The 23,340-nt window shown below is 39.7% G+C and overlaps 2 protein-coding genes across 7 annotated transcripts in view; one reads left to right on the plus strand and one right to left on the minus strand.

The window, feature by feature from the left end:
* LOC139746260 (uncharacterized) overlaps window positions 1-23,340 on the plus strand; it is a 224,400-nt gene that overhangs the window by 56,022 nt on the left and 145,038 nt on the right. For 3 of the 4 annotated variants that reach the window (XM_071657294.1, XM_071657290.1, XM_071657292.1), the window contains exons 1-2: window positions 2,867-2,977; window positions 13,482-13,662. The gene's annotated coding sequence lies outside the window, so the exon portion shown is untranslated. Of the gene's footprint in view, window positions 1-2,866; window positions 2,978-13,481; window positions 13,663-23,340 lie in introns of those variants that run through there. The other variant, XM_071657291.1, reaches the window with a different exon arrangement.
* LOC139746258 (putative neural-cadherin 2) overlaps window positions 8,743-23,340 on the minus strand; it is a 92,930-nt gene continuing 78,332 nt past the window's right edge. For 2 of the 3 annotated variants that reach the window (XM_071657287.1, XM_071657288.1), the window contains 12 exons: window positions 21,274-21,525; window positions 20,048-20,215; window positions 18,523-18,671; window positions 17,053-17,398; window positions 16,336-16,581; window positions 15,598-15,945; window positions 15,159-15,501; window positions 14,581-14,770; window positions 12,564-12,796; window positions 11,649-11,915; window positions 10,422-10,796; window positions 8,743-9,766 (listed from right to left, as the gene is read on the minus strand). In XM_071657287.1, coding sequence (XP_071513388.1) covers window positions 9,567-9,766; window positions 10,422-10,796; window positions 11,649-11,915; window positions 12,564-12,796; window positions 14,581-14,770; window positions 15,159-15,501; window positions 15,598-15,945; window positions 16,336-16,581; window positions 17,053-17,398; window positions 18,523-18,671; window positions 20,048-20,215; window positions 21,274-21,525 — 3,117 coding nt within the window. In that variant the 3' untranslated portion in view covers window positions 8,743-9,566. Of the gene's footprint in view, window positions 9,767-10,402; window positions 10,797-11,648; window positions 11,916-12,563; window positions 12,797-14,580; window positions 14,771-15,158; window positions 15,502-15,597; window positions 15,946-16,335; window positions 16,582-17,052; window positions 17,399-18,522; window positions 18,672-20,047; window positions 20,216-21,273; window positions 21,526-23,340 lie in introns of all 3 variants that reach the window. The other variant, XM_071657289.1, reaches the window with a different exon arrangement.

Here is a 23,340-nt window from a genome sequence, read left to right on the forward strand (position 1 = left end):
ATACACCGTATATACAGGCTCCTGTGGTATATCTCGTGTATCATGACCTCCCCCCCTGGTATACACCGTATATACAGGCTCCTGTGGTATATCTCGTGTATCATGACCTCCCCCCCTGGTATACACCGTATATACAGGCTCCTGTGGTATATCTCGTGTATCATGACCTCCCCCCCTGGTATACACCGTATATACAGGCTCCTGTGGTATATCTCGTGTATCATGACCTCCCCCCCTGGTATACACCGTATATACAGGCTCCTGTGGTATATCTCGTGTATCATGACCTCCCCCCCTGGTATACACCGTATATACAGGCTCCTGTGGTATATCTCGTGTATCATGACCTCCCCCCCTGGTATACACCGTATATACAGGCTCCTGTGGTATATCTCGTGTATCATGACCTCCCCCCCTGGTATACACCGTATATACAGGCTCCTGTGGTATATCTCGTGTATCATGACCTCCCCCCCTGGTATACACCGTATATACAGGCTCCTGTGGTATATCTCGTGTATCATGACCTCCCCCCCTGGTATACACCGTATATACAGGCTCCTGTGGTATATCTCGTGTATCATGACCTCCCCCCCTGGTATACACCGTATATACAGGCTCCTGTGGTATATCTCGTGTATCATGACCCCCCCCCCCCGGATCCCGTAAAAATACGGGCCCGTTATACTCGGTTCAACCCCCCCCCGGGTTAAAGATTACACCCCGGGGTAATCTTTTTGAAATCATGACCCCCCCGGAAACCATATAAAAACCCTGGGGAAGGGACCAACCTCCCCCCGGTAAAAACCGGGAATCCCTTTCCCTTGGGTTTCCCCTTGGGTTTCGTTTTTCCCCCCCTTTCCCCCCCTTTTTCTCGTTTCGCCCTCCCCCCCGGCCCAAACACCCATTTTTGTGACCTACCTCCCCCCCTTATCCCCTTTCACCCTGGGGTTTTGGACGCCTCCCCCCTTTACCCCATTCGGCCCTGGGGAATCCGTTTCGCCCCCCCCTTAACCCAATAAAAACCCGGGAACCATCAAACCCCCCCCTGGAACACCTTTTCCTCCGTGGTATACCACATGGACCCCCCCCTGGTATACACCGTATACAACTGTTCCCCTGTATACCCGAGTGTCATGACCCCCCACCCCCCCTGATATACTCTGTGTACAATGGCTCCCCTAGTGTAACTACCTCTGGACGTCGTTTATCCCCAAACATGCTAGAATACATGTATCTTGAACCTTTTTGGTCATTCATGGTTAAATATGGGGAAAATAACAAGTCAACGCTAACAGAGAGTAATGTGTTTTTGTTTGAAGAATATATTCATTTTTAGTAGGATACATGTTTATAGTCTTACCTTGGCCATCTATAATAACTGATCTGGTAGGTATTTAAGGAAGGAAAGAGATTAATATGGTGAATACTTAGGGAAAGAAAAAATGGAAAATTACGGTTTAGGTATTCATTTCTCACCTTAAATATGCCTCGTCCATTGTTCTTCCTGCTCATGGTCACTCCATCATGCAATAATGTATCCATCACTAGATAGTACAGTAATCATTTATAGTTGGGAAGTTGTCTCCTCTGTTGCTGTGTTAGGATTCAGGGATGTATGGGGACATCCCAGTGTCTCTCGATGTCTGAATACACGTTTAGTGTCATCGTAATTATGATATTATCTTTAACTTGTCACTGATCAAACATTGGTGTCATGGTGGTAGTGGCACCTACTACACACACTCGGAATTACAGGTTACTCAAGGAAGATTAAAAAACGAGTACTTTCTTTTACTCAGTAACTGACTCCAACATACAAACATAAACTTTAAAAACATTGACTAAATCTTATTTTTTTTTACTTTTCTTGGATACATTATCGCCTCTCTTCGTGCTGGTGCTTGTCTCTGGTGATATTATATAACCTAAGTTTATGTGGCGAAAGTGGAGATTACTATCCCTTTTTATCTTGATTTACCAAAATTTCTCTTCATTCACTGGTAATTGCTGTCTTCAACCAAAAGCATTTCTCACAAATTCTGTGCCACTACTTTTCCTTCACTTTCCCATTTCGACGATATTAAAGATGTCTCTAATGATAATAATAAGATCGTTATAGTCATTATTATCCAACTGCTTGCCAGGACACCACCTGCTGTGGCATCAATTTGCTTGCGCGCCTCTCTAACTTATCGATCAGTTCCCACATGGTGCAGGTTCACGAAATAAACGGGAAGAGTACTGCTATCTGGTAGTAATTTCATTTTCTAGCATGAATGACATTCTATAGAAATTATGAGTGACAGTTGAGCCACCTGATTGATTTTGAAGCGTTTTCAGAGCCCCAGTGTTCATGACGGTCATTAGCACTATAGATCCTTCATAAATCAGTAACTATTTTAGTCTGCGTTGTTTCCATCCCGTATCATTACAATTTAAAAACTTTGATATTTTATGGGAGGCATTCAAGGAAAATTAGTATGTTGTGTATTATTCTTTATGAATTAGAGATGCATTTAAACTTTTTAAACTGCTTTATGAACGAGCAGACTATATCAAAAATGTTGATTACCACGCTGCACGTATGTTAACGGTCAAATTGTATTTAACCATCGAAGTTGTACTTGGCTAGTTCACCGTTGATGGTCATTGACACAATTCCACACACGCTTGTTAACATGAGAACTGTCTGAGATCCTGGATAGAGATATATAGCAGAGGTAATTCCTTGTTCTTTTAATTAAAGGAGATGTTGAACTGTTCTGAATTAGTATTGATTGTTGAAATTATATATATTTAGATTGCAAAATGTGTTTTTTAACTTGACTTACAGTTTGGTAAATATTAGAAGCCGTAGTCCCACCCCGGCTCCCGGACCTGCCCAGGTTAACAACAGGCAGGCGGACCAGTGATTAGGGTATTAAAGAGCGAATATAAGTCCAATTTCCCTTCACACGGCTCTCGGCTTTGAACTGTGAGTGAATATGGTCTGTAATGGTAGTGTTTGTGGTGTTACCGGACTCCAACTACATATGGTTCCTTGGTGAATGGACTTACTTTTGATGAGTTAGTGTCATCAGTTGGTGGCGAACCACAACATAGTTTTGTCAAAGAACTTTTCTCTCCAGATGTGACCATCACATCCTTGCTTCTGATTGTTCTGCAACTTTGCCTTTGCAGGAGCCCCATCAAAGGGACTCTGGGGTTATGTATGTTAATGGTAATGTATCAAACTGGGAAGCAAGAGTTTTTATTTTTTTTATAGATTTTGGCGAAAGATCACCATTGGACTCCATACACTCTGTATTGTTGATACAGTGTGTGTTTTTACCAGTAGCACCTCCTAATTCTAAAGGATCAAGTCTCAAACTAAGTGAGCAGGGTTTGGGATTTTGGAATGAAATTGTGAGGTAAAACCTCTAAATGTTGAAAGTGTAATGGATTATTGGTGCCCTCATCAGAATCTATCACCTAATTACCACTCATTCAATAACATGTTTCCTGTAACACTACAGTATTGTGCTGAATAGTATAACCAACAACCATCCTCACATAACCCAATTATGGAAGTTTTTGCATTGAAGTTTATTGAATCCACAGACTGATTCACATTATAACTAGTAAGCACAGTCATTTTAGTTTTATGTTGAGTTTCCACATATTAAACTTGGGACCACGCTCTCCGTTCATCAGAAAGTTTAATGGGTAAAGTTGATGAAAATGGTACCATACTGAGTTTAGTTCTACAAAGTGTAATACTAAGATTTCCAAGTTGATGGTTTTTACTATTAATACTAAAAGTAGTAAGACAGAGACCATAGATATTAACTTTCCATGATGGACTTGATCGATTCTTGTATGAGATAATGTAGGGCTATGTTAACGGGTATGAGTAGCTTAGTAGGTAGTATGAGTAGCCTAGAAAGTAGTTTATTTTACACTACATGTACATAACTTTGACAGTTTTTCATATTAACTATATGTGTGCTTTCTAATCAACGCTACTAAAGGTGTATTTTCTCAGGAACTGTATATGACTAGTATTATTGTATTATTATACTTGATCACTGTTTTCTGTGTCAGCGAGGTAGCACCAGGAAATAGACAAAGAATGGTCCATCCACTCATATACACACACACATATATATATATATATATATATATATATATAGGGGAGAAAGAATACTTCCCACGTATTCCCTGCGTGTCGTAGAAGGCGACTAAAAGGGAAGGGAGCCGGGGGGCTGGAAATCCTCCCCTCTCGTTTTTTTTTAATTTTCCAAAAGAAGGAACAGAGAAGGGTGCCAGGTGAAGATATTCCCTCAAAGGCCCAGTCCTCTGTTCTTAACGCTACCTCGCTATCGCGGGAAATGGCGAATAGTATGAAAAAAGAATATATTTTTTTTTTTTTTTTTTGCTTTGTCGCTGTCTCCCGCGTTTGCGAGGTAGCGCAAGGAAACAGACGAAAGAAATGGCCCAACTCACCCCCATACACATGTATATACATATGTCCACACACGCAAATATACATACCTACACAGCTTTCCATGGTTTACCCCAGACGCTTCACATGCCTTGATTCAATCCACTGACAGCACGTCAACCCCGGTATACCACATCGCTCCAATTCACTCTATTCCTTGCCCTCCTTTCACCCTCCTGCATGTTCAGGCCCCGATCACACAAAATCTTTTTCACTCCATCTTTCCACCTCCAATTTGGTCTCCCTCTTCTCCTCGTTCCCTCCACCTCCGACACATATATCCTCTTGGTCAATCTTTCCTCACTCATTCTCTCCATGTGACCAAACCATTTCAAAACACCCTCTTCTGCTCTCTCAACCACGCTCTTTTTATTTCCACACATCTCTCTTACCCTTACATTACTTACTCGATCAAACCACCTCACACCACACATTGTCCTCAAACATCTCATTTCCAGCACATCCATCCTCCTGCGCACAACTCTATCCATAGTCCACGCCTCGCAACCATACAACATTGTTGGAACCACTATTCCTTCAAACATACCCATTTTTGCTTAACGAGATAATGTTCTCAACTTCCACACATTCTTCAAGGCTCCCAGAATTTTCGCCCCCTCCCCCACCCTATGATCCACTTCCGCTTCCATGGTTCCATCCGCTGCCAGATCCCCTCCCAGATATCTAAAACACTTCACTTCCTCCAGTTTTTCTCCATTCAAACTCACCTCCCAGTTGAATTGACCCTCAACCCTACTGTACCTAATAACCTTGCTCTTATTCACATTTACTCTTAACTTTCTTCTTTCACACACTTTACCAAACTCAGTCATATATATATATATATATATATATATATATATATATATATATATATATATATATATATATATATACGTACATGATACATATACATACATATACATACACATACATTGACATATATACTCCTGTACATATTCACACTTCCTTGCCTTCATTCATTCCTATCGCTACCTAGTCCCACAGGAAACAGCATTGCTACCCCCTGCTTCAGCTTGGTAGCACCAGGAAAGTGGACAAAAAAGGCCACATTCATTCACACTTAAGTCTCTAGCTGTCATGTGTGATGCACCGAAACCATGGCTCCTTATCCACATCCAGGCCCCAGAGACCTTTCTATGGTTTACCCCAGACGTTTCACATGCCCTGGTTTAATTCATTGACAGCATGCTGACCCCAGTATACCACATCGTTCCATTTCACTCTGTTCCTTGCACGCCTTTCACCCTCCTGTATGTTCAGGCCCTGATCACTCAAAATCTTTTTCATTCCATCCTTCCACCTCCAGTTTAGTCTCCCACTTCTCCTTGTTCCCTCCACCTCTGACACATATATCCTCTTTGTCAGTCTTTCCTCATTCTCTCCATATGACCAAACCATTTCAACACCCCCTTTCTCAATCACACTCTATTTATTTCCACACATCTCTCTCTTACCTTTTCATTACTTACTTGATCAAACTACCTTACACCACATACTGTCCTTAAACATTTAATTTCCAACATATCCACCCACCTCTGCACAACCCTATCCATTGCCCATGCCTCACAACCATATAACATTGTTGGAATACTATTCCTTCAAACATACCCAATTTTGCTCTCCAAGATAACGTTCTCTCCTTCACACATTCTTCATCCCTCCCAGAACCTTCGCCCCCTCCCCACTGTTACTCACTTCTGCTTCCATGGCTCCATTTGCTGCTAATTCCACTCCCAGATAATGATAATGGAGCTTTAGCATAAACTTCGTATATTAGCATAATAGAGTAGTAATTTGTATTCCCTTTTGGTAAAAGTTTCCCATGTACAAGGGCACCATGAAACTTTGGAATATTGCTGACCTTTTTTACATTAATTATTCTCTGGAGAGCACAGTAAGATTGGTGCTTCTGAAATGACCACCATATATCCTTTTAAGGGTACTAGATATTTTGAATACACCAACTAACTTTTGGTAATTAATGACTGTTTTGTTTATTTTTTGGAGAATACAGTAAAACAGGAGGAGGAAGATTTGATAATTTTTTTTGTCATTCTGCAATTTTTAAGTCGATAGAGAGGTTGATTAATAAAGAATCAGGCAAAATGCATCTCAAACTTAACAGAACCAGTGAAATCTTAACCTAACATCTTGAAACTGAAATTCTTTTTAATTTTTACTGTTATATTCAAAATATGCTATCAATGCTGATGTAATCTGCATAGTCTGAGCTGAGAATTGTAAGATTAGCAATCCCTAAAGGATTAAAGAATATAGTAAAGTTGATGAGCATACAAGAAGTTACTGACTTAGGTAGTCTTATTCCATATCATTGTTTTAACACGTTTTCAGCATTTTTTTTATCAGCTTATTACCATGGAAACTGATATATATTCTAAAATCCTTTCCAGGACTTAGAGTGTAAGTTGCGAATGCCAAATTACACTGTATGCAGTATGATGCCATCCCATTTGTAAAGTTATAGGGAAGGATTTTTGTAAGAGGAGTCACCCAACATTTTGTAAAAAGCTGTAACTGAAACCCCAATTTTGTGTATGATCTCTTATTTTGAGGATTACTACTCAAGAAATGAAATCGAATTGCGCCACAACAAACCTTACCTTGTCTAAATTACCATAATTTAACCAAGCATAAACTTGCCCACATTTTTAGATGAATTTTCACCAATATTACTTTATAAAAATGTTGCTAGTATTTTAGGTTACATAACCAGGATTAATTTAGTACAATATAGCCTTGCTATCCTACTGCCTGTGTGAGTCCAAAACCGTGATCAACACTTCTCTTCCTAAACGTACATAGAGCCTCACCGTCAAGGACTTCACTAATCCTTTTAGCACAGTCAGGCACTGTCCATCCTTACAACTTGCCTGCCATGTCAAGGAGACATTTCTCTGCAGATCTTACAACCTTTCATTCTTCTTGACTTACGATGGGGCTATTTTCCGATAAACTCATCATAGGTTGAAAATATTGTCGAAAATACATTTAATACTGTACATCTAACCTACCAAATATCATAGCCTAGTATACCTAAAACATTTTCAGAACACTTACATTACTCTACAGTTGGGCAAAACACAAAGCCTGTTGTATAATAAAGTGTTTGATATCACACCATCACGAAGTCAAAAAATCATAAATCAAACCTCGTAAGTCAAGGAGCATCTGCATAGTGGGTTAATATACTGCCTTCACCCAGTCATCAGGCACCTGACCATTTTCATGTACTTCCACCCTCAATATCATAAGATATATACATTTTTAGATTAGTAAAAAATATTCCTTTTAAAACATTGTGTAATTGCAGCTTGATGATTATTCCCAAAACATGACTGGATCAAAATATTTAGTTAATGTTTTCTTGAGAATACTAGGTATCATCTCTTTCTATCATACTTAAAGACAATCTTTGGGATGAATATAAAAGATGTAAGAAAACTTTGATAAGGTTTTCAGTCAGTTTATTGATTTTATGGATGAATTTATCATCGAAGGTGACTTGATTTTATGAATGAATTCATTGATTTTGTGAATGAATCTAATGGTTTAATGAATGGAGTAGGTGTTTATTAAAGTGAAGTGGGCTGTAGAAAGAACTTGCTCCCAAGGTGAAGTGAATGGTCTTTAGCCTGGTTTCTTTGAGCTGAATCTCATCGTACTTGGTTATTAGTTTAATGTTCTTGGCATGAAATTTGTGGGCAGTGATACAGTAACCAGTGGAATTGAAATTAAGCTCTTAAACAGAAAAGAATAATGGAATTTAGTGGGCTGAATATAGAGGTCGCTGATGAATGAGTTTCATGACCGTAGATATGGAAGAAATTGAATGTAATGGTCAAAAGGGTGAATTAATCTTTTTGAAGCTAGGTATAACTTTACCTTTTTTTTTTTTATAGATATTCTAAATGATTTCATGTTTTTGAGGTAGAAATACTTGTCTTTAGTGGTGACTATTTACAAGCAAATTTTTTTGTGGTGAAGCAAGTTATCCTGAAATGAAGCAGAGAGAGTGTGATGCTTATGCTATCAAGGAAGATGATGTTTACTTCAGGTGAAATCGATGCATTCATGTCCATCCTCTGTTGTGCACTTCTTAGGGTTAAGACATGAAAAAGACTGCACAGCTCTAAACCTTTCTTACAGATGAAAACCAGTTACTCATTTTTAATCTGTTTATTAGCAATAGTTCATGCATTATGTTACTGGATTTCCTTTGTTAGGTTAATAAAAAGCTGGTCATGATTGATTTATAGCTAATGTCATATAAACGTAGAAACACATTTGACATGTCACAGAAATTGTCTGTATGTCACAATTATACAGCTTTATATTCTCATTCTCCAAAAGTTTATAAATATGTTGTAGAAAATATGGTGGTGTTTATTTGAAACAAATAATAAGTATTCATTAAATAGATTATGTGAATATATCCTTGCGCTACCTCGCAAACGCGGGAGACAGCGACAAAGTATAAAAAAGAAAAAAAAAAAAATCATAAACTCAAAGGATAAAGAAGTGGCTGAAAAATATTGATATGACTGACAATGAAAATCTGATTAAATAAAGTCATGTGGTGGTTCATTCAACATCTAGTGTGAAATGTTTTTTTTCATTTGTGTTGGCTTTTCCCTAGTTATTATCATTAGACCCTTTAGCAGAATGTAAGAGCCCATGAGCAAGATGGTATGATGTTTTGATATGATGGCTTGGCCTTTGACATGGCCTTAGTGGTCTAGTCAGAGGCCAGGCCATCATACCCAAGTGTTATACCACTGTGGTCAAGGATTGCATCTTGTGTTCAAGGATTGTACCATCATGCACAAGAGCACTCACTTGTTATGGTACAAGTATACAAGAACTACACAAGGTCTTAGGTACAGTGCTTACAGTAGAACTGCTGTAGTTTTGTAGCCTTGAACATGATTAGTTGCATATAATGAGTTCTTCTCACCGTAGAAGACACTACTGTATGGACTTTTTCAATCCGTGGCTGTCTTTAGGCTTATTAAGGATACAGTCCTTTTTCTTTTGCTCATGTGATATTTACTTCTGTTTGTTTTGGTTGGAGACTCATGTATTCAACTGCTGACTTCTGAAGGTCTGAGAGACTTCTAGTGTTTGGCTTTGAATGGTTTTGAGCATCCGGGAGGCTTTTAAGGAGGTGGAGAATCTCGCCATACTCAGGAACCAGGGGTCTTAGACCTTCATCCTCTGGTGACTCTGTTTGAAGACCTGAGGAACAGAACAGGATATTTAGGAAATTTGCCAAGAATATATAAGTAGTTTGAGAGCATAGGGTAGATTGGAAGGAGAGGTATTGGGTGCAAAAGTGAATTAGGGGGAATAAGGATGAACTAAAGTTAAATGGTTGATGATATGTTGTGACAGAGAATGCAGAGGAGAATAATTGAATGATGAGAAGAATATGGAAATTTAGGATAGATAAGAGAAGTGTGAAGAAAAGACAGAAAAACAGGAGCTTGACAAATGAGGATGATAATTAGGAGGGAGAGAGGTGTTAATGATGAAGGATGTAAGAAGGGAAGGAGATAGGTAAGGATGTTAGAAGGGAAGGAAATTAGATAGCTATGAAGGATGTAAGAGAAAATAGGTAGAATCAGCAATAGAAGAAAGAGAAAAACATGTTATAGGATAGGAAGTAAATAGAAAAAAATGTGTTATAGGATAGGAAGTAAATAGGAAAGAATAATGGGTAGGTATGAAAGGCCAAGAGAGATGTCTGTCTTAGAATGACTTAAAGTAGTTGAAATGGGGAAGGCATGTAAGAATTCTGCTCCTCCAAGAAAATCTTGTAGGCTATTCATGTCTTAATATTTTCAGTCTTTTTATGTCTTTACTTCAACTCACTTTTCTACCAGTTGCTGACCTGAGCCATTGGAAGAGAGGGAGCCAGATGGCGAGCCATCTCCCTCGTAAGCATAGGCTCTAAGGTCATCATGAGCAGGGAGAGGTTGGGCAGAGCTTCCATCAGGACTTAAGACAGCCTGTTGCATTACATTTTCTGTAGTTGAACTTGATGTGGCTGTATCTTTTTCTGCCATACAGAGGACTGGATGAGGAGTGCTCACTCTGTGCTCTAGGGCCACACTGTCAGGACTTGGAGAAGTAACAGCTGCTATGGAGCATCTCTGGTCTAGACTTTGAGCTACATTATTGCCAGAGACTCTCATGTCCTCCCTGTTGGTCATGGCTTCATTCTCATGGGTCGATGTCTCAGAAACTGTGACCAGTTGTTGTATACCTGGTGAAACAATTGCATTATCATTCTCATTGTCATGTATGTGTTTTAGTTTAGACATAATCCTCCAAATAAGAAGTCAGGTTAAATGGAAATGTGGCATAAAACATGAGTTGCATTTATATGAGATTAAGAATTAACTGCTTTACTAAATCTTCACTGCCAGAAAGAATATTCAAAGATCGTATTACAAAAAGTAATTATTGTTTTATGTTAATTGACTATGGCTTTTGAGTAGAAATCTTACTGTCGAAGAGTTTATTAAAAAGGAAAATTGCTGGTTTGTATCGTATTTCTACTTTGCAGATGAACTTGAAATGATGGCTTTAACTTAGTGATATGCTTATTATTTGTGAAAATGATTTTGATCTTGAAAGCAAGAAGAAATTGATAGTTTCTTGATTAATTCTAAGATATACAAAAGTCTAGTTTCTTGATTAATTCTAAGATATACAAAAGTCATCAATACAATAGTATAGTAAAGCATTATTCTGCTGAAAAGTAGGCAAGTTGTGTAAATTCGTCCTTCGTGAATTAACTTAAGAACATTGTTAATCTCTCTCACAGCTTCAGAGGTGAGAAAAACCTGTCTGATGGGCAGTCTGGTTCTCAAAGAACCCAGCAGTACCTATTCACCCTTTGCTTCAGCTTCATAAGGTTGTTGGAGATTTTGCCAATACCCACCTTCCAAAGACATAGAGCTGCTACAAGGGTTCCTAGCACATTTATCATACTCTCCGCACACTTTGGACACAGAGTTGAAGCAGAGTTTCCAAGCACCTGGTAGAATTCCCAAGTACCCTAGACTTGAAGCTCCCACAAAGGTTCCTAATGCACCTGTTGGACCCTCTTTACCCCTTAGATGTAGATTTGATGTTGGGATCCCTGATGTATCTGTAACACTCTCCACACTCCCTGGATGTAGAGCTGCCACAGGAGTTTCTGACATACTCCCAGAACATAGAGCTGCCACAGGGGTCCCTGCCATGCCTTCCATCTCCCCCAAACGTAGTGTTGTCAGGGGGGTCCCTGTCATTCCCTCCACACCCCCAAGCCGTGTAGCTACACCACGCGCTGCACGGGACCGCTGAAGGCGAAGGTTCAGTAGGATACCAATCACCACTGTGGACAAGGATGAAATCAAGATATTTTACATGGACAATGGCAACAGAAATAGTGAGGGGGAAATAGACAGAAAGGGAGGGAGAGGTGAGTAAGGAGGAAGCAGTATACTAAATACATAAACATCTGTTCTCAGAGTGTGCCTCTTAAGTAAGTTCCAGTCCTTGCTTACCTATTTTCCCAGTCTAAATACTGCACTTTCCCTTCTGCTTGGGGGCATGTCTTGGTTGAGAAAAGGAACAACCCTAACCTCTCTAACTTTTGCCTTCTCACTATCACTTTCATTTTCTCCAAAGTCTTCAACAAATTTTCTTCAACTCTCACTGCTTCACCTTTAATCTACAATACAGTACAAAGTTTTGCAACTTTTTATGGTTGCTATGACCCTTGAACCATCCATTACATATTTAAGTATCATAGTTTGCATATATATCAACTTAGTGAAAGGGATAGTATTTTAAACACATTCATTCTGATTCTAGTTAAGGAATAGCATTTAAAACACGTTGATTCAGGGAATCAGGAACAAAAAAGATACTTCTCATAATGTAGGACTATTATTGTTATATGGACCTACAGGTGAAAAAAGGAGAATCTAGCTCTTCACATTGCAAGATGAAATAACAGATGAGTCATACTCTTACATACCAATGATAAGTACAGCAAGTGTAAGACCTGCTATGGCCAGTGGGGCAGTGAGAGGGTGGGGCTCTGGGGAGAGCTTGGCCCACTGGCAGTTGTCTCCTGTATGGGCTGGGCTGCAAGCACAATAGTAGCCTGGCATCAGGTTGTGGCAGGTGCCCCCATTCAGACATGGCTGATACACACATTCATCTACATCTTGACACCGGTGTCCCACCAGCTGTTGGCCAGACTCACAGCTACGGACATAAAATCTGGGTGTCTCAAAAGTTGGAACTTAAGCAGAGTTCCCTATTTAACCTCTGTTGATCAAATGTTCAAATTCCTTATCATGAACTTGAATACACATGCCCACGAGACCAGACAACGTGTGAGTATGTGGATTCTAGTTCATGTTATGTAATTTGAACATATGATAAACTAATGGTAATAAGTGAATTCTACCTCTGAATTGCTTTTCAAGAAACACTTTTGAAATGCCATGTAGAACTGTTGGCTGATATTCAGCAATTACTCCAGCCTTTAAGTATATTCTACATTAATCTGTTGAGGAAGGAAAGTAATCACATCAATATATCATGTTATATGATATGAAAGCTTACATAGTCTAAACTTTTGGTAGGTAAGGTGATGGTGCAAAATATGTGTATGAAAATTCAGGATTGCTTTTGAAATAAACACTGTTCTTTTCAAAAAGCACAAAAGTTCTGGTAATGATCACCTGCCTTTCATTTGAACATAAAATTTGATTGTTGTTGATAAATGGTGATGATTCTGTCATGTGATGTAGGCAATATAGGCCATCCTTTGTCCCCATTATGTCTCTTATTCTTCTCTGATAAGTCTCTTAAAGTACAGACATGTAACATGTGACCTTTCGAAATGCAAATGTTTTTTATATCATCAGCCAATCTTTTATTTCAGCTGGCCTCCAACCCTATCATGAAGGAAAAATTCATCGTATTGCTTCATTCAACACAGATTAGACTTACATGCTGAAAATTTGAGGAAATGTGAGACAAGAATATGAGTACGTGTGAGCCAGATACACATACGGGGAAAGTTGTATGGTTTGCCCAAAGCACCATCAAATGGGACATTGCAGGTAGGCTTTCAAGAGCAGAGTCTAAATTTACTTCACCATAATGAATGGAGTCTCATACACAAGACTGATGAGGTATGGGATATTGTGTGAAAGACCATTGCTGGTGTTTTGTTCTTCATATTGACCTGGATGGATGATACTTCTCATGAACTGAAAGTGGAAGTTGAGAACTGTATGTATTTAAGGAAGGTCTTGAATCATAGTTGTGGTGTGAATGTGTTCACTTGCTCTGACATTGTAAATGAATCTAGAACTGATATCTGTGAAGACTGTGCGAGTTGAATGGCGTTGTATGTAAAGTCCTTGGTTGGCTTTTGATATGTTACTACAGTTTAACTATGTTTGTAATGTGAATGGTTATCTAAGTAATTTGCAAGTATGATTATATTTATTACCTTAAAAGTACCATAATGGGTTCATAAGACTTTGAGTAACATTTTAGCATGTTTTTTAAGTAATGTTAGTGTAGCTTTGTAAGTAATGTGATGATATTGCCCTGTAAGCACTAATTTAGAATGGCCTTGTATGTAATGTGTTAGCATGACTTTGAAAGTATTGTGTTAATATGACCTTTGTAACATATTCTAATTCAGAAGGAAAGGTTGTATAGAACCATCCAAGAACCATAAGGCAGAAGGTGATAAGTTCTGTACCTGATGACAATCCTTGAGGGAATAAGACACAATTTGTATGGATATTACAACAGCGACTTGAATAAATCTTACATAGGATTAGAAATTATATACAAAGTAACCTGGAATACAGGAATTACATTACAGGTCATTATAGTTTGCGATGCATGAATTTCTGTCCTTATGTCCTCTTAAACAAGCTTCAACCCCTTTTTTTGTGAGCTTAATGACTATTTACTCTTCTGTGTCACCTATTACTCCTCCTCCTGCCTATAAGAAACCTTACCTGCAGGTTGCATGTCTCCAAGAGTCCTGACAGGAGAGGGGAGGTAGGCAGGTGGTGTTGGTGCAGGCATCTGGAGCCAGACAACTTCTTTGTAGGTTCTGGAAGGTGGTGACCTGACCCCAGCTGGTGGTGTTCATAGATGGTGGTAGCGGTAAGGGGTGACCTGACACACGCACATCATCTATACAACCTGTTAGAGTTATGACTGTTGAAGTTTGTGTTAGTGCTATGGTTCTATCTGTCTCTTTCATACACAAATTTCCAGTGTACAGAAGGACATATAGATAGGAAGCCTGATATAAACACCAGATATAGTAGTCATTCTTTCACTCTTCCACTCCCCTCTCCTTATGCATACTTTCCATATCCATTCTTTTTTTACCCTTCCTTAGCATTTTGGGATTTGATAATCTATTGTTAGCTTCTCATTTGATACAACACATCTGCCTTTAATTTCCTCATTCTTTAACTTAATATGCCTCTACAGATCCATAAAATCCATTTCAACTGCCCTCACTGTGATATGACAGTGTTGTTTGTCATATAAGCTTACCACAAGGCTGTGGATTGTCACTCACTGTCATGAAGGTCATCGCCGACTGTCACCAGGCTGAAGCCCACGAACTCTGGCATGCCACCTATAGTTGTCCCATCTTGCTCATCAATAGGGATAGGCAAGGGGGCACCAGCAACAACAGCTTGCATATCCCCAAAGTTGGTTGTGGCAAGGAGAGATGCCAGTGTCTCATTTTGTCGCCACCCATCGCCGTCATCCACCAAAATGATGAGGTTATGTCCATGACGACTCGCACGCACCATATGCCACAATCCGTCGCCCAATGGAAAACCTTCCAGACACACCTCCTGCACTGCCTGGCCTACCCCTGATGATACGGAGGCACATGCTACACCTCCACGCAACTGTTGTGGATGAAAGATTTCTTGATTACACATAACATTATGCAAACAAGGCTGTGAAATATATGATAAAAGAAAAGGTCTTTGAATTGATCTTACACGTAGTGTGAAGGCACTAGATGGTTGGGAGGCAGCCAGCTGCAGCAAGAGGCCATCTGGATTACCACGAACCCTCACCCGTAGCTGTAGTGTCACATCATATGGGTCTGGGGTTAGGGACAGTGATATCTTAGTAAAGGAGGCTTGACCAAGAGCAGCTGGTAAAGTTGGCGTTGCACACTGAAGCCCTGCCCATCCTGGCTGACAGTCACACATTGGATTGTGGAGGCCACCAACACATTGGCCTCGCAGGCCACAGGAGGCCAAGTGCCTCTTACAGGCCTCCTCCTGAGGTCGACAGCCTCCCACACTGCCACTACTGTGTGCTGGCTCACCCAGGTCCACCACCTGAGGAACACTTCACCGGGTATGAATGCTCATCATATGCTACCAGTAACTACATGATATAAACAAAGTACAGTTTACCTGCAGTGAAATTGATGTATAGTTTAGGAACAAATATTAATATGAAGTTAATCAAATTCAAGAAAAAATCAGACATATTTCCAGTACCCATGTGAAAGACTTTTGACATCTCACACCACTTACCGTTTTTGTGATGAATCAGTGACTTATCAGCTTCTAAGTTTTGTAAATCTTAGTGAAAAGAAAGAAAACTTGAATGAAAATTTTTATGCAAATAATCATTAAACCAACAAATTGAATGAGATGTGCAAATGAAGCATGTAGCTTATGATGCCCTTAAAATGGTAAAACATGACATCTAACACAGTTTACCTCCCCATTAACAGTAAGGTGAGCAATGCAACCATCTAGTGCCTGGTGCACCATGGCATTTGACCACCCAAAGTCTGCAGCATGTGGGTAAGGGTGGGCAAGGCCTCCCAGCTGCAGAGGCACGCTACCACCCCATCTCTCCGTTACCAAAGGGTCTACCCATGGTGCCCTGGCAATGCAGTGTGCATCAGTGGTCACGCCAGACCCCCAGCCATGCCCACACAGATCCACCATCAGCGTCACACCCTGTGGTAGTAAATAAGAACACAGAAAGAACCATACACTCAAGGTACTGAGACAAGGGAGAGATTAAGCTATGCAGTTTAATTTCTGGAGCATGGTGGTACAGGTCTTACATATGATGATGTGACCCTTGGGCACAACTGAAATGTCCTCTAGCATTATGGTACACCCAGTATGTATGATGGCATGGCCTTTACCCTGACCCTTGAGGGTAGATCAAAGGCCACACCGACATGCCCAAAGGGTGCACTATCATGCGTAAGAATTCTTTTGTCGTGCTCAAGGGTTCCATTGTTATGCTCCAAGGGTTGATAACCAGAAGTCTAGTTGAAATGAATTAAAGTTAGATATGCCTTCACAATCAGTGCTTTGTACTCGGATGATTATGCAAAGCACACTGCCTGTGACATTGTCCTGCCTGGGCTACTGTGAGCAGGCAACTCAGTAACATTAAGATAGAGATGTTACAGTTACCTGAGCATTTAGGTGAAGGTGAAGAGTGTGCCAGGTGCCTGTGCTTATTGTAGCATTTACCTGCACCTTCACTGGCCCTCTGGCACCTTCCAGCACCATCTGTGGCTGCCCATCCACCAGTTGTAATGCCATCATGGCCATTGGTGGGTGACGTCGGTGAGAGGATATGGAAGAAAGAGGCCCCGAATAGAGGATGAGCGCATGTTGGTGGTGGGTGAGGAGGCGGAGTGATATGGTTGTGGGTAGGCAGGATGGCAGAGGTCGAACCCAAGCCCAACCAGAGCCTGAGAAGGTTCGTGACATCACTTTACACCGGGGGCCCCATGAACCGCCTGGACACACACACCTGTAAAACACAACACATACACCTCTAGACACCACAAGTCGTGATTATCAGTCAACTACTTTAAATCATCCCCATTAAATAGTTTCACTCAAAGTATGGTGAAATATAAAAAAGTATGTAGATATTTTGCCTATCATGGTTTACACACACATGGACACACACACACACACACACACACACACACACACACACACATATATATGGGGCCTGGATGTGGAATGGGAGCTGTGGTTTCGGTGCATTACACATGACAGCCAGAGACTGAGTGTGAACAAATACATTCAAGTGCATGTAGCATATGGCTGTGTGGTAACTTTGAGATTTTAATGATAATTTTTTTTTTTTAACAGCAAGGAAAGAAGTAAGTGTCCCTGCAGTATACTCTTATGTGGTACAGTTACAGGGTCCCATAGGTGTTGAACTCCCATCCCTTACTGTACAAGTTGGTAGTAACAAAATCTGTAATTACAGTCAAATGCTGCACTGTTATTTACTTTGTTGAAGAGGCGAGGAAGTGCAGGAGGCATTTCACAAGGATTAGACAAGTTGTGGTACAGTTATCTGGCTTAGGACCAGTAAGTTTTGCTAATGATGTACTTACTATAAAAAAAACATATACATGGCACTTTATTGCAGTGTCTTTGATGCATTCCCCTTGGTTTTGTGCTTTGAAAAACACTTTGGGTGTGTGTGCTCTTGGTAAAGTTAAATGTATATTGATTGTACGTATATAATTTATTTGCACGTATATACGTATATAATTTATTTGTTGAAGAGGCGAGGAAGTGCAGGAGGCATTTCACAAGGATTAGACAAGTTGTGGTACAGTTATCTGGCTTAGGACCAGTAAGTTTTGCTAATGATGTACTTACTATAAAAAAAACATATACATGGCACTTTATTGCAGTGTCTTTGATGCATTCCCCTTGGTTTTGTGCTTTGAAAAACGCTTTGGGTGTGTGTGCTCTTGGTGAAGTTAAATGTATATTGATTGTACGTATATAATTTATTTTCAATTTGTGATAATCTCAAAAATTAATTTTAGCTGGGCAAGAAATACAGGTTTCTGCTAATATAAGAATGGGAATTGAATAGTTATGTTATACTAAAGATAGTCTGTTCACCTGTTGCCTAGATCTGTCCTGATGCAGCGGCCACCGTTGAGGCAGGAGGCAGACGTACAGCTGTCATCCCCATACTGGGTATGGGCAGGACAGTCTTGGGCCCGTGTAAGATGTGGGGTCACTAGAGAGGTGAGGTTGGTGTCCACTGCCTGTACAGGGAATGCACAACCAAGTGGGGGATTACATAATCAGTAGACTGGACGACAGGGTTCTGGCATGTTCTCATACCCACAATCCTGGACCAGTGGAATTTCTTCCTGTATACTTTGCAGTTAAAGCCTTTTCATTATGTGTGTACCTGCCTGAAATAACTGAAATGAAAGGAACCTCAGAATCATATTAGGTTCTGTGAAAATGCAATTACTGTACTGGTTATTTTGTTAATTCAGACATTGAAATCGCTGGTGGCAGGTTTCCTAAATACCAATGAAATAACAGTATCCCACACAAAAATTTAGGACATGTCTTTGTTATAGTGCAAGCAAGTACTCTTTGCATTGTATAAAACAGAAGTGTATGACAATTCTTCAAGAAAGTACCAAGCACTGTGTTGTCAAGAATAAGAAAAGGTCCAGTATGATAAGAGGAAAGGTTGTTGAGAGGTTATAAACCTATCACAATGGGCCTATAGTATGCCTGCTTACAGAAAAGCCTGTAACAAATATGTGCTTGTAAAACTGGCCACCAATGCCTGTACTGTATCAGAGAAAGTAACCACAGGGGGTAGATAACCTGTATCAGAGGCAAGGAGGAGCACCTACCTGCATATGAGGCTACATATAGTGATGGTTATATATAGTAGACATCTGTAGAAAACCATAGTGAGAGCTTACCTTTTGCAGCAGCCATGAACAGTACATGCCAGGAGAGGGGAATACTTAGGACCCATTTGCATAAGTATGAATAGACAACCTACCACCGGAAATGCCCAGAGTAAGGATCAGTACTTAGAATACTAGTAATAATGCCTTACTTAAGAAGTAGCCTGACATAGGACATGTGTATGGAATTGGCCATAAGGAGTAATAGGAGATTCAGAGCCAGAGTGAATGCCTAACTTAAGAAAGGGTAAAAGGACTATAGGAGGAATTCTCATAATTTTGCCCACTTGAAGTATTAGTCTGAGAGAAGGAATGTTTACTTATATGTAAAGGTGACCAAGAAAGATACCTGCTTATAGTGATAGTCATGAGAAGCACATGACTGGAGAGATGGTACCTACCTCTACAAGTAGCAAGAAGGGGATCATCTACCTATACAGACACAGGGAAGGGATCCACCAGTATAGATAGATAGGGAAGGGCCAACCCTTATAGATAGCCATGAAAGTGATCTCCCTGTACAAATAGACGGGGAATCTAACTCTACTGATAGACAGAAAGAGAATCTATCTGTGGAGGTAGCCAGAGAGGGGACCTACATTTACAGGCAAGTGCACTTACATACAGAAGGGCCTGAGAATACCTGCCCTAGAGGAGCTAATGGACAGAACCTACATATAGTGATGACCTTGAGATGTAATTACCTGCAGAGGAAGAGCCATGGATGCCAAGGATGCAACAGATGAAGGGCTGTATGGGAACGAGTCATCCACCTGGGTTGAGACAGAGGAACCAGATGCCTCCTCCCCATGTCTCCCCTCCATGGTGTATGTGTCCTCTATTGTTACTCTCAGCTTCATTGTCTTCTCCAGCTGCGCAGGGAATGGAGTATTTTTGCAAATTATTTCAATTCATTACTTTATTTAATTATGGCGACAAGAATAAACTTCAGAAAAGGTACTTTTGGCTGTACAGCACTTAGTTATTTGCAACACATCTTTACACTCCAAACAGTCATTCACAGATTACTGCCCCCTCCCCCTCTCTCCATCTTAATAATGGGCCTACATCTGTCTCATCTCAGATCTTTCCTTTTTTTCTTTATGGTTCTCTTCCAAGTGAAAAGTTATTTTCTGTTTCATTTCTTTGGCACTCTTAGTGAAGCTGACAGTCATTTAAGACTAACAGAGCTACTGTCAGCCTCAGTCAATGCACATCCCAATAGATATAGCCACTGACAACATAAGTCTACTGCTTCCATTTCATCACTGTTTCTGACACCAGAAGAATTCTGTTATTGGCATTTCTGACACAGTCAGAATCTGACAACAGTGCTACTAAATGCTATGGATGAGAGTTTCATTTTTTCTTAATGGACAGGAATCTCTTGTTGCTTGAAGACAATGAACTTTTAGTAATTTTGATAGAAATTTATCTTCTGAAAATTAACCTTGTCCTATAATGCAATCATATGGTCTGTATGAGATATCTTTTGTTTCTTTTGTAAAATGGCTTCAGCCTTTTGAGAATCTTTTCCGCTATGAGCCCAAAACAAAAATTATTTCTATTTTCCTTAGTCATTGGCCAGCGAGGCCATAAACATACCCTACAAAACTGGAAACCATAAGTTATAAAAAGACTTTCTCAGACTCTTGTTAATGAAGTCATACTATCCTGAAATACTTCTCATGTGAATTGTAAACTTTAACATTTGTTAGATTACTCTCATAGATATTTAAATCAGAAGCATAAGTACCAGGACAACTATGGTTCTTGCAATATAGCAGGCTGCAGAACATCAGAATTAATGTGACAAAGTATGAAGAAAGATGTACTTACTTCAAACATTGTTAAGTATATCAGGATGTATGACAATCTGTTGTAAAGAGAAGCTGCTTGACTTTTGGGGAGAGGCTAAATTTGCATTCACCTGTTGCAGGTGTAGTGCTAATAGTCCATGCATCTTGACTGGGTCCATGAAACTTCCACTCGTCTGTCTTACGCTGAGCCACACACAGGCAAAGGGTGGTGAGGTTGGGCCAACATTGGACCTGAGGTGTGGTGGGTTGGTGCCAGGGTCAGAAGTGAGACCATACACACTAACAATCTCCACAGCTTGGGCTGCCCGGCCCAACACCTGCTTCACTGCCTCTGTTAATGTGCCCAAGCCACCTCCTCCATCCTATAATATACAGCAAAACACTAAGGAACATGGTCACCTTACAGAACAGAAATGATCCCATAAACAAAGTGAGTTTTGCTTCCTCTATCTTTGAAGTTTTATTACCGGTACAACTGGTGGAATAAGATATACACAACATCATCAAAACACACAAATTATAAGATATATAAACAAACTTTATGGATCATAGCATGAGGCTTATCATGGACAATATCAAACTAGTTGGATCATTACTGTATATGCCTAAAGTACCTGATGATGTGCCACAGGGATCAGTCTTCAGACTAGTTCTCTTTCTCATATATATTAATGACAGATAATAGGATGCATTGCTAGATGTTGAAATTTGTTTATGATACTAAACTGGGAGATTAATCTTCAAGAGAGATTAAATGTCCACAGCTTCAAACTGACAAACTTGTGGACTGAGTTCTTAGGTTGCAAATGAATTTTAATATCAGTAAGTACAAAAGTATTACTTATTGGTAGTCAAAACAAGAAGGCAAACTGCAGTATGAAATCTTTTGAGCTACAAAAGGTAAATGAGGAAAAAGACTTGGGTGTAATAATCTCAGGTGACCTATAGCCAAGTAAGCAGTGTACGGAAGCTGTAAATAAGGCAAAGTTCTTGAATTCATAGATAGAGCTTTTTGAATTTAAGTCTACGGAAGTCATTTCACTTTTCATTTCATTTGTGCATCTCAGACTTGAATTTGTATTCAGTTTTGGTCATCCTACTTGGAAAAAGACATAGAATAGAAAGGGTACAGAGGTGAGCTGCCAAGATGATTCCTAGACTGAGAACATCCTATGACTTGGTGTTATTTAGCTTAGAACAGTGAGGGTTAAGAGATGATCTGATACAGATATTCAGAATTATTAAAGGTTTTGATAAACTCAATATAAGAAAGGTAATTAAGGCTAGATTAATCTGATTTCAGTCGTACCAATGGATATGAACTTGTGGGCAAATGTTTTACCTTGAATGAGGCAATGTACTTTTTCATCAACTGGATTGTTAACACAGAGAATGATTTTCCAGTTAGAGTAGTCGAGAGCAGAATGTATTTAGTACATTCAAAAGCAGACACTATATATTTCTTTTCAAATTCAGGACACTTTGTTTGTGTCTACTTAGTTACATGAAAGGCTTATAAGTCTTTTTCCCTCTAAAACATCTGTATGTCTTTTTGCTTTTACCACACCAAGCTAAAAGTTTCTGGTCTCCTCCAGCAACAGCCTCAAAAAGACCCAGTTGTCCTTTTCTGTTTGAATTCTTGCCTTTGTATCAAGGCTGTGTGCATAAAGCAGAACATCTCCATTCCATTACTGACAAGAAATTCTTTACAAAGGTCCATGATTTACATTTCAGTAAACCACCAGCTGCAGTCCCATGTGTGCAGTTAGTCATAAGAATTGGATGATCCATGCACAAAATGTTTCCATGAATTATTTCTACAAAGTTATGAGATCATAATATACAGTTAGAAAGTCAGTCACGCAGTTATATAAAGTAAGAATATCTTGATATTTTTGTTAAGGTCGACACACACCTGTGGAAGCATTCCTTGGTGCATATAACATGTCAGCGAATATCTGATCTTCATCTTAGGTCAAATTGTACCTAGATGGATCATATATCATCTTAATATGTTATATGTGACAAAGGCTATTCACACAGTAATGTATTGACCTTAACATTATCTCTTTGAAAAATGTACTTTTACTTGTAGGAAATTGCATTCTTTATGTTCACATTTCATTCCTTATATGGTATAAATTCATATAGATTATTCATGGACAATGGATTACCCA

This window comes from Panulirus ornatus, chromosome 64 (genome assembly GCF_036320965.1).
Source record: "Panulirus ornatus isolate Po-2019 chromosome 64, ASM3632096v1, whole genome shotgun sequence".
Lineage (NCBI taxonomy): Eukaryota > Metazoa > Arthropoda > Malacostraca > Decapoda > Palinuridae > Panulirus > Panulirus ornatus.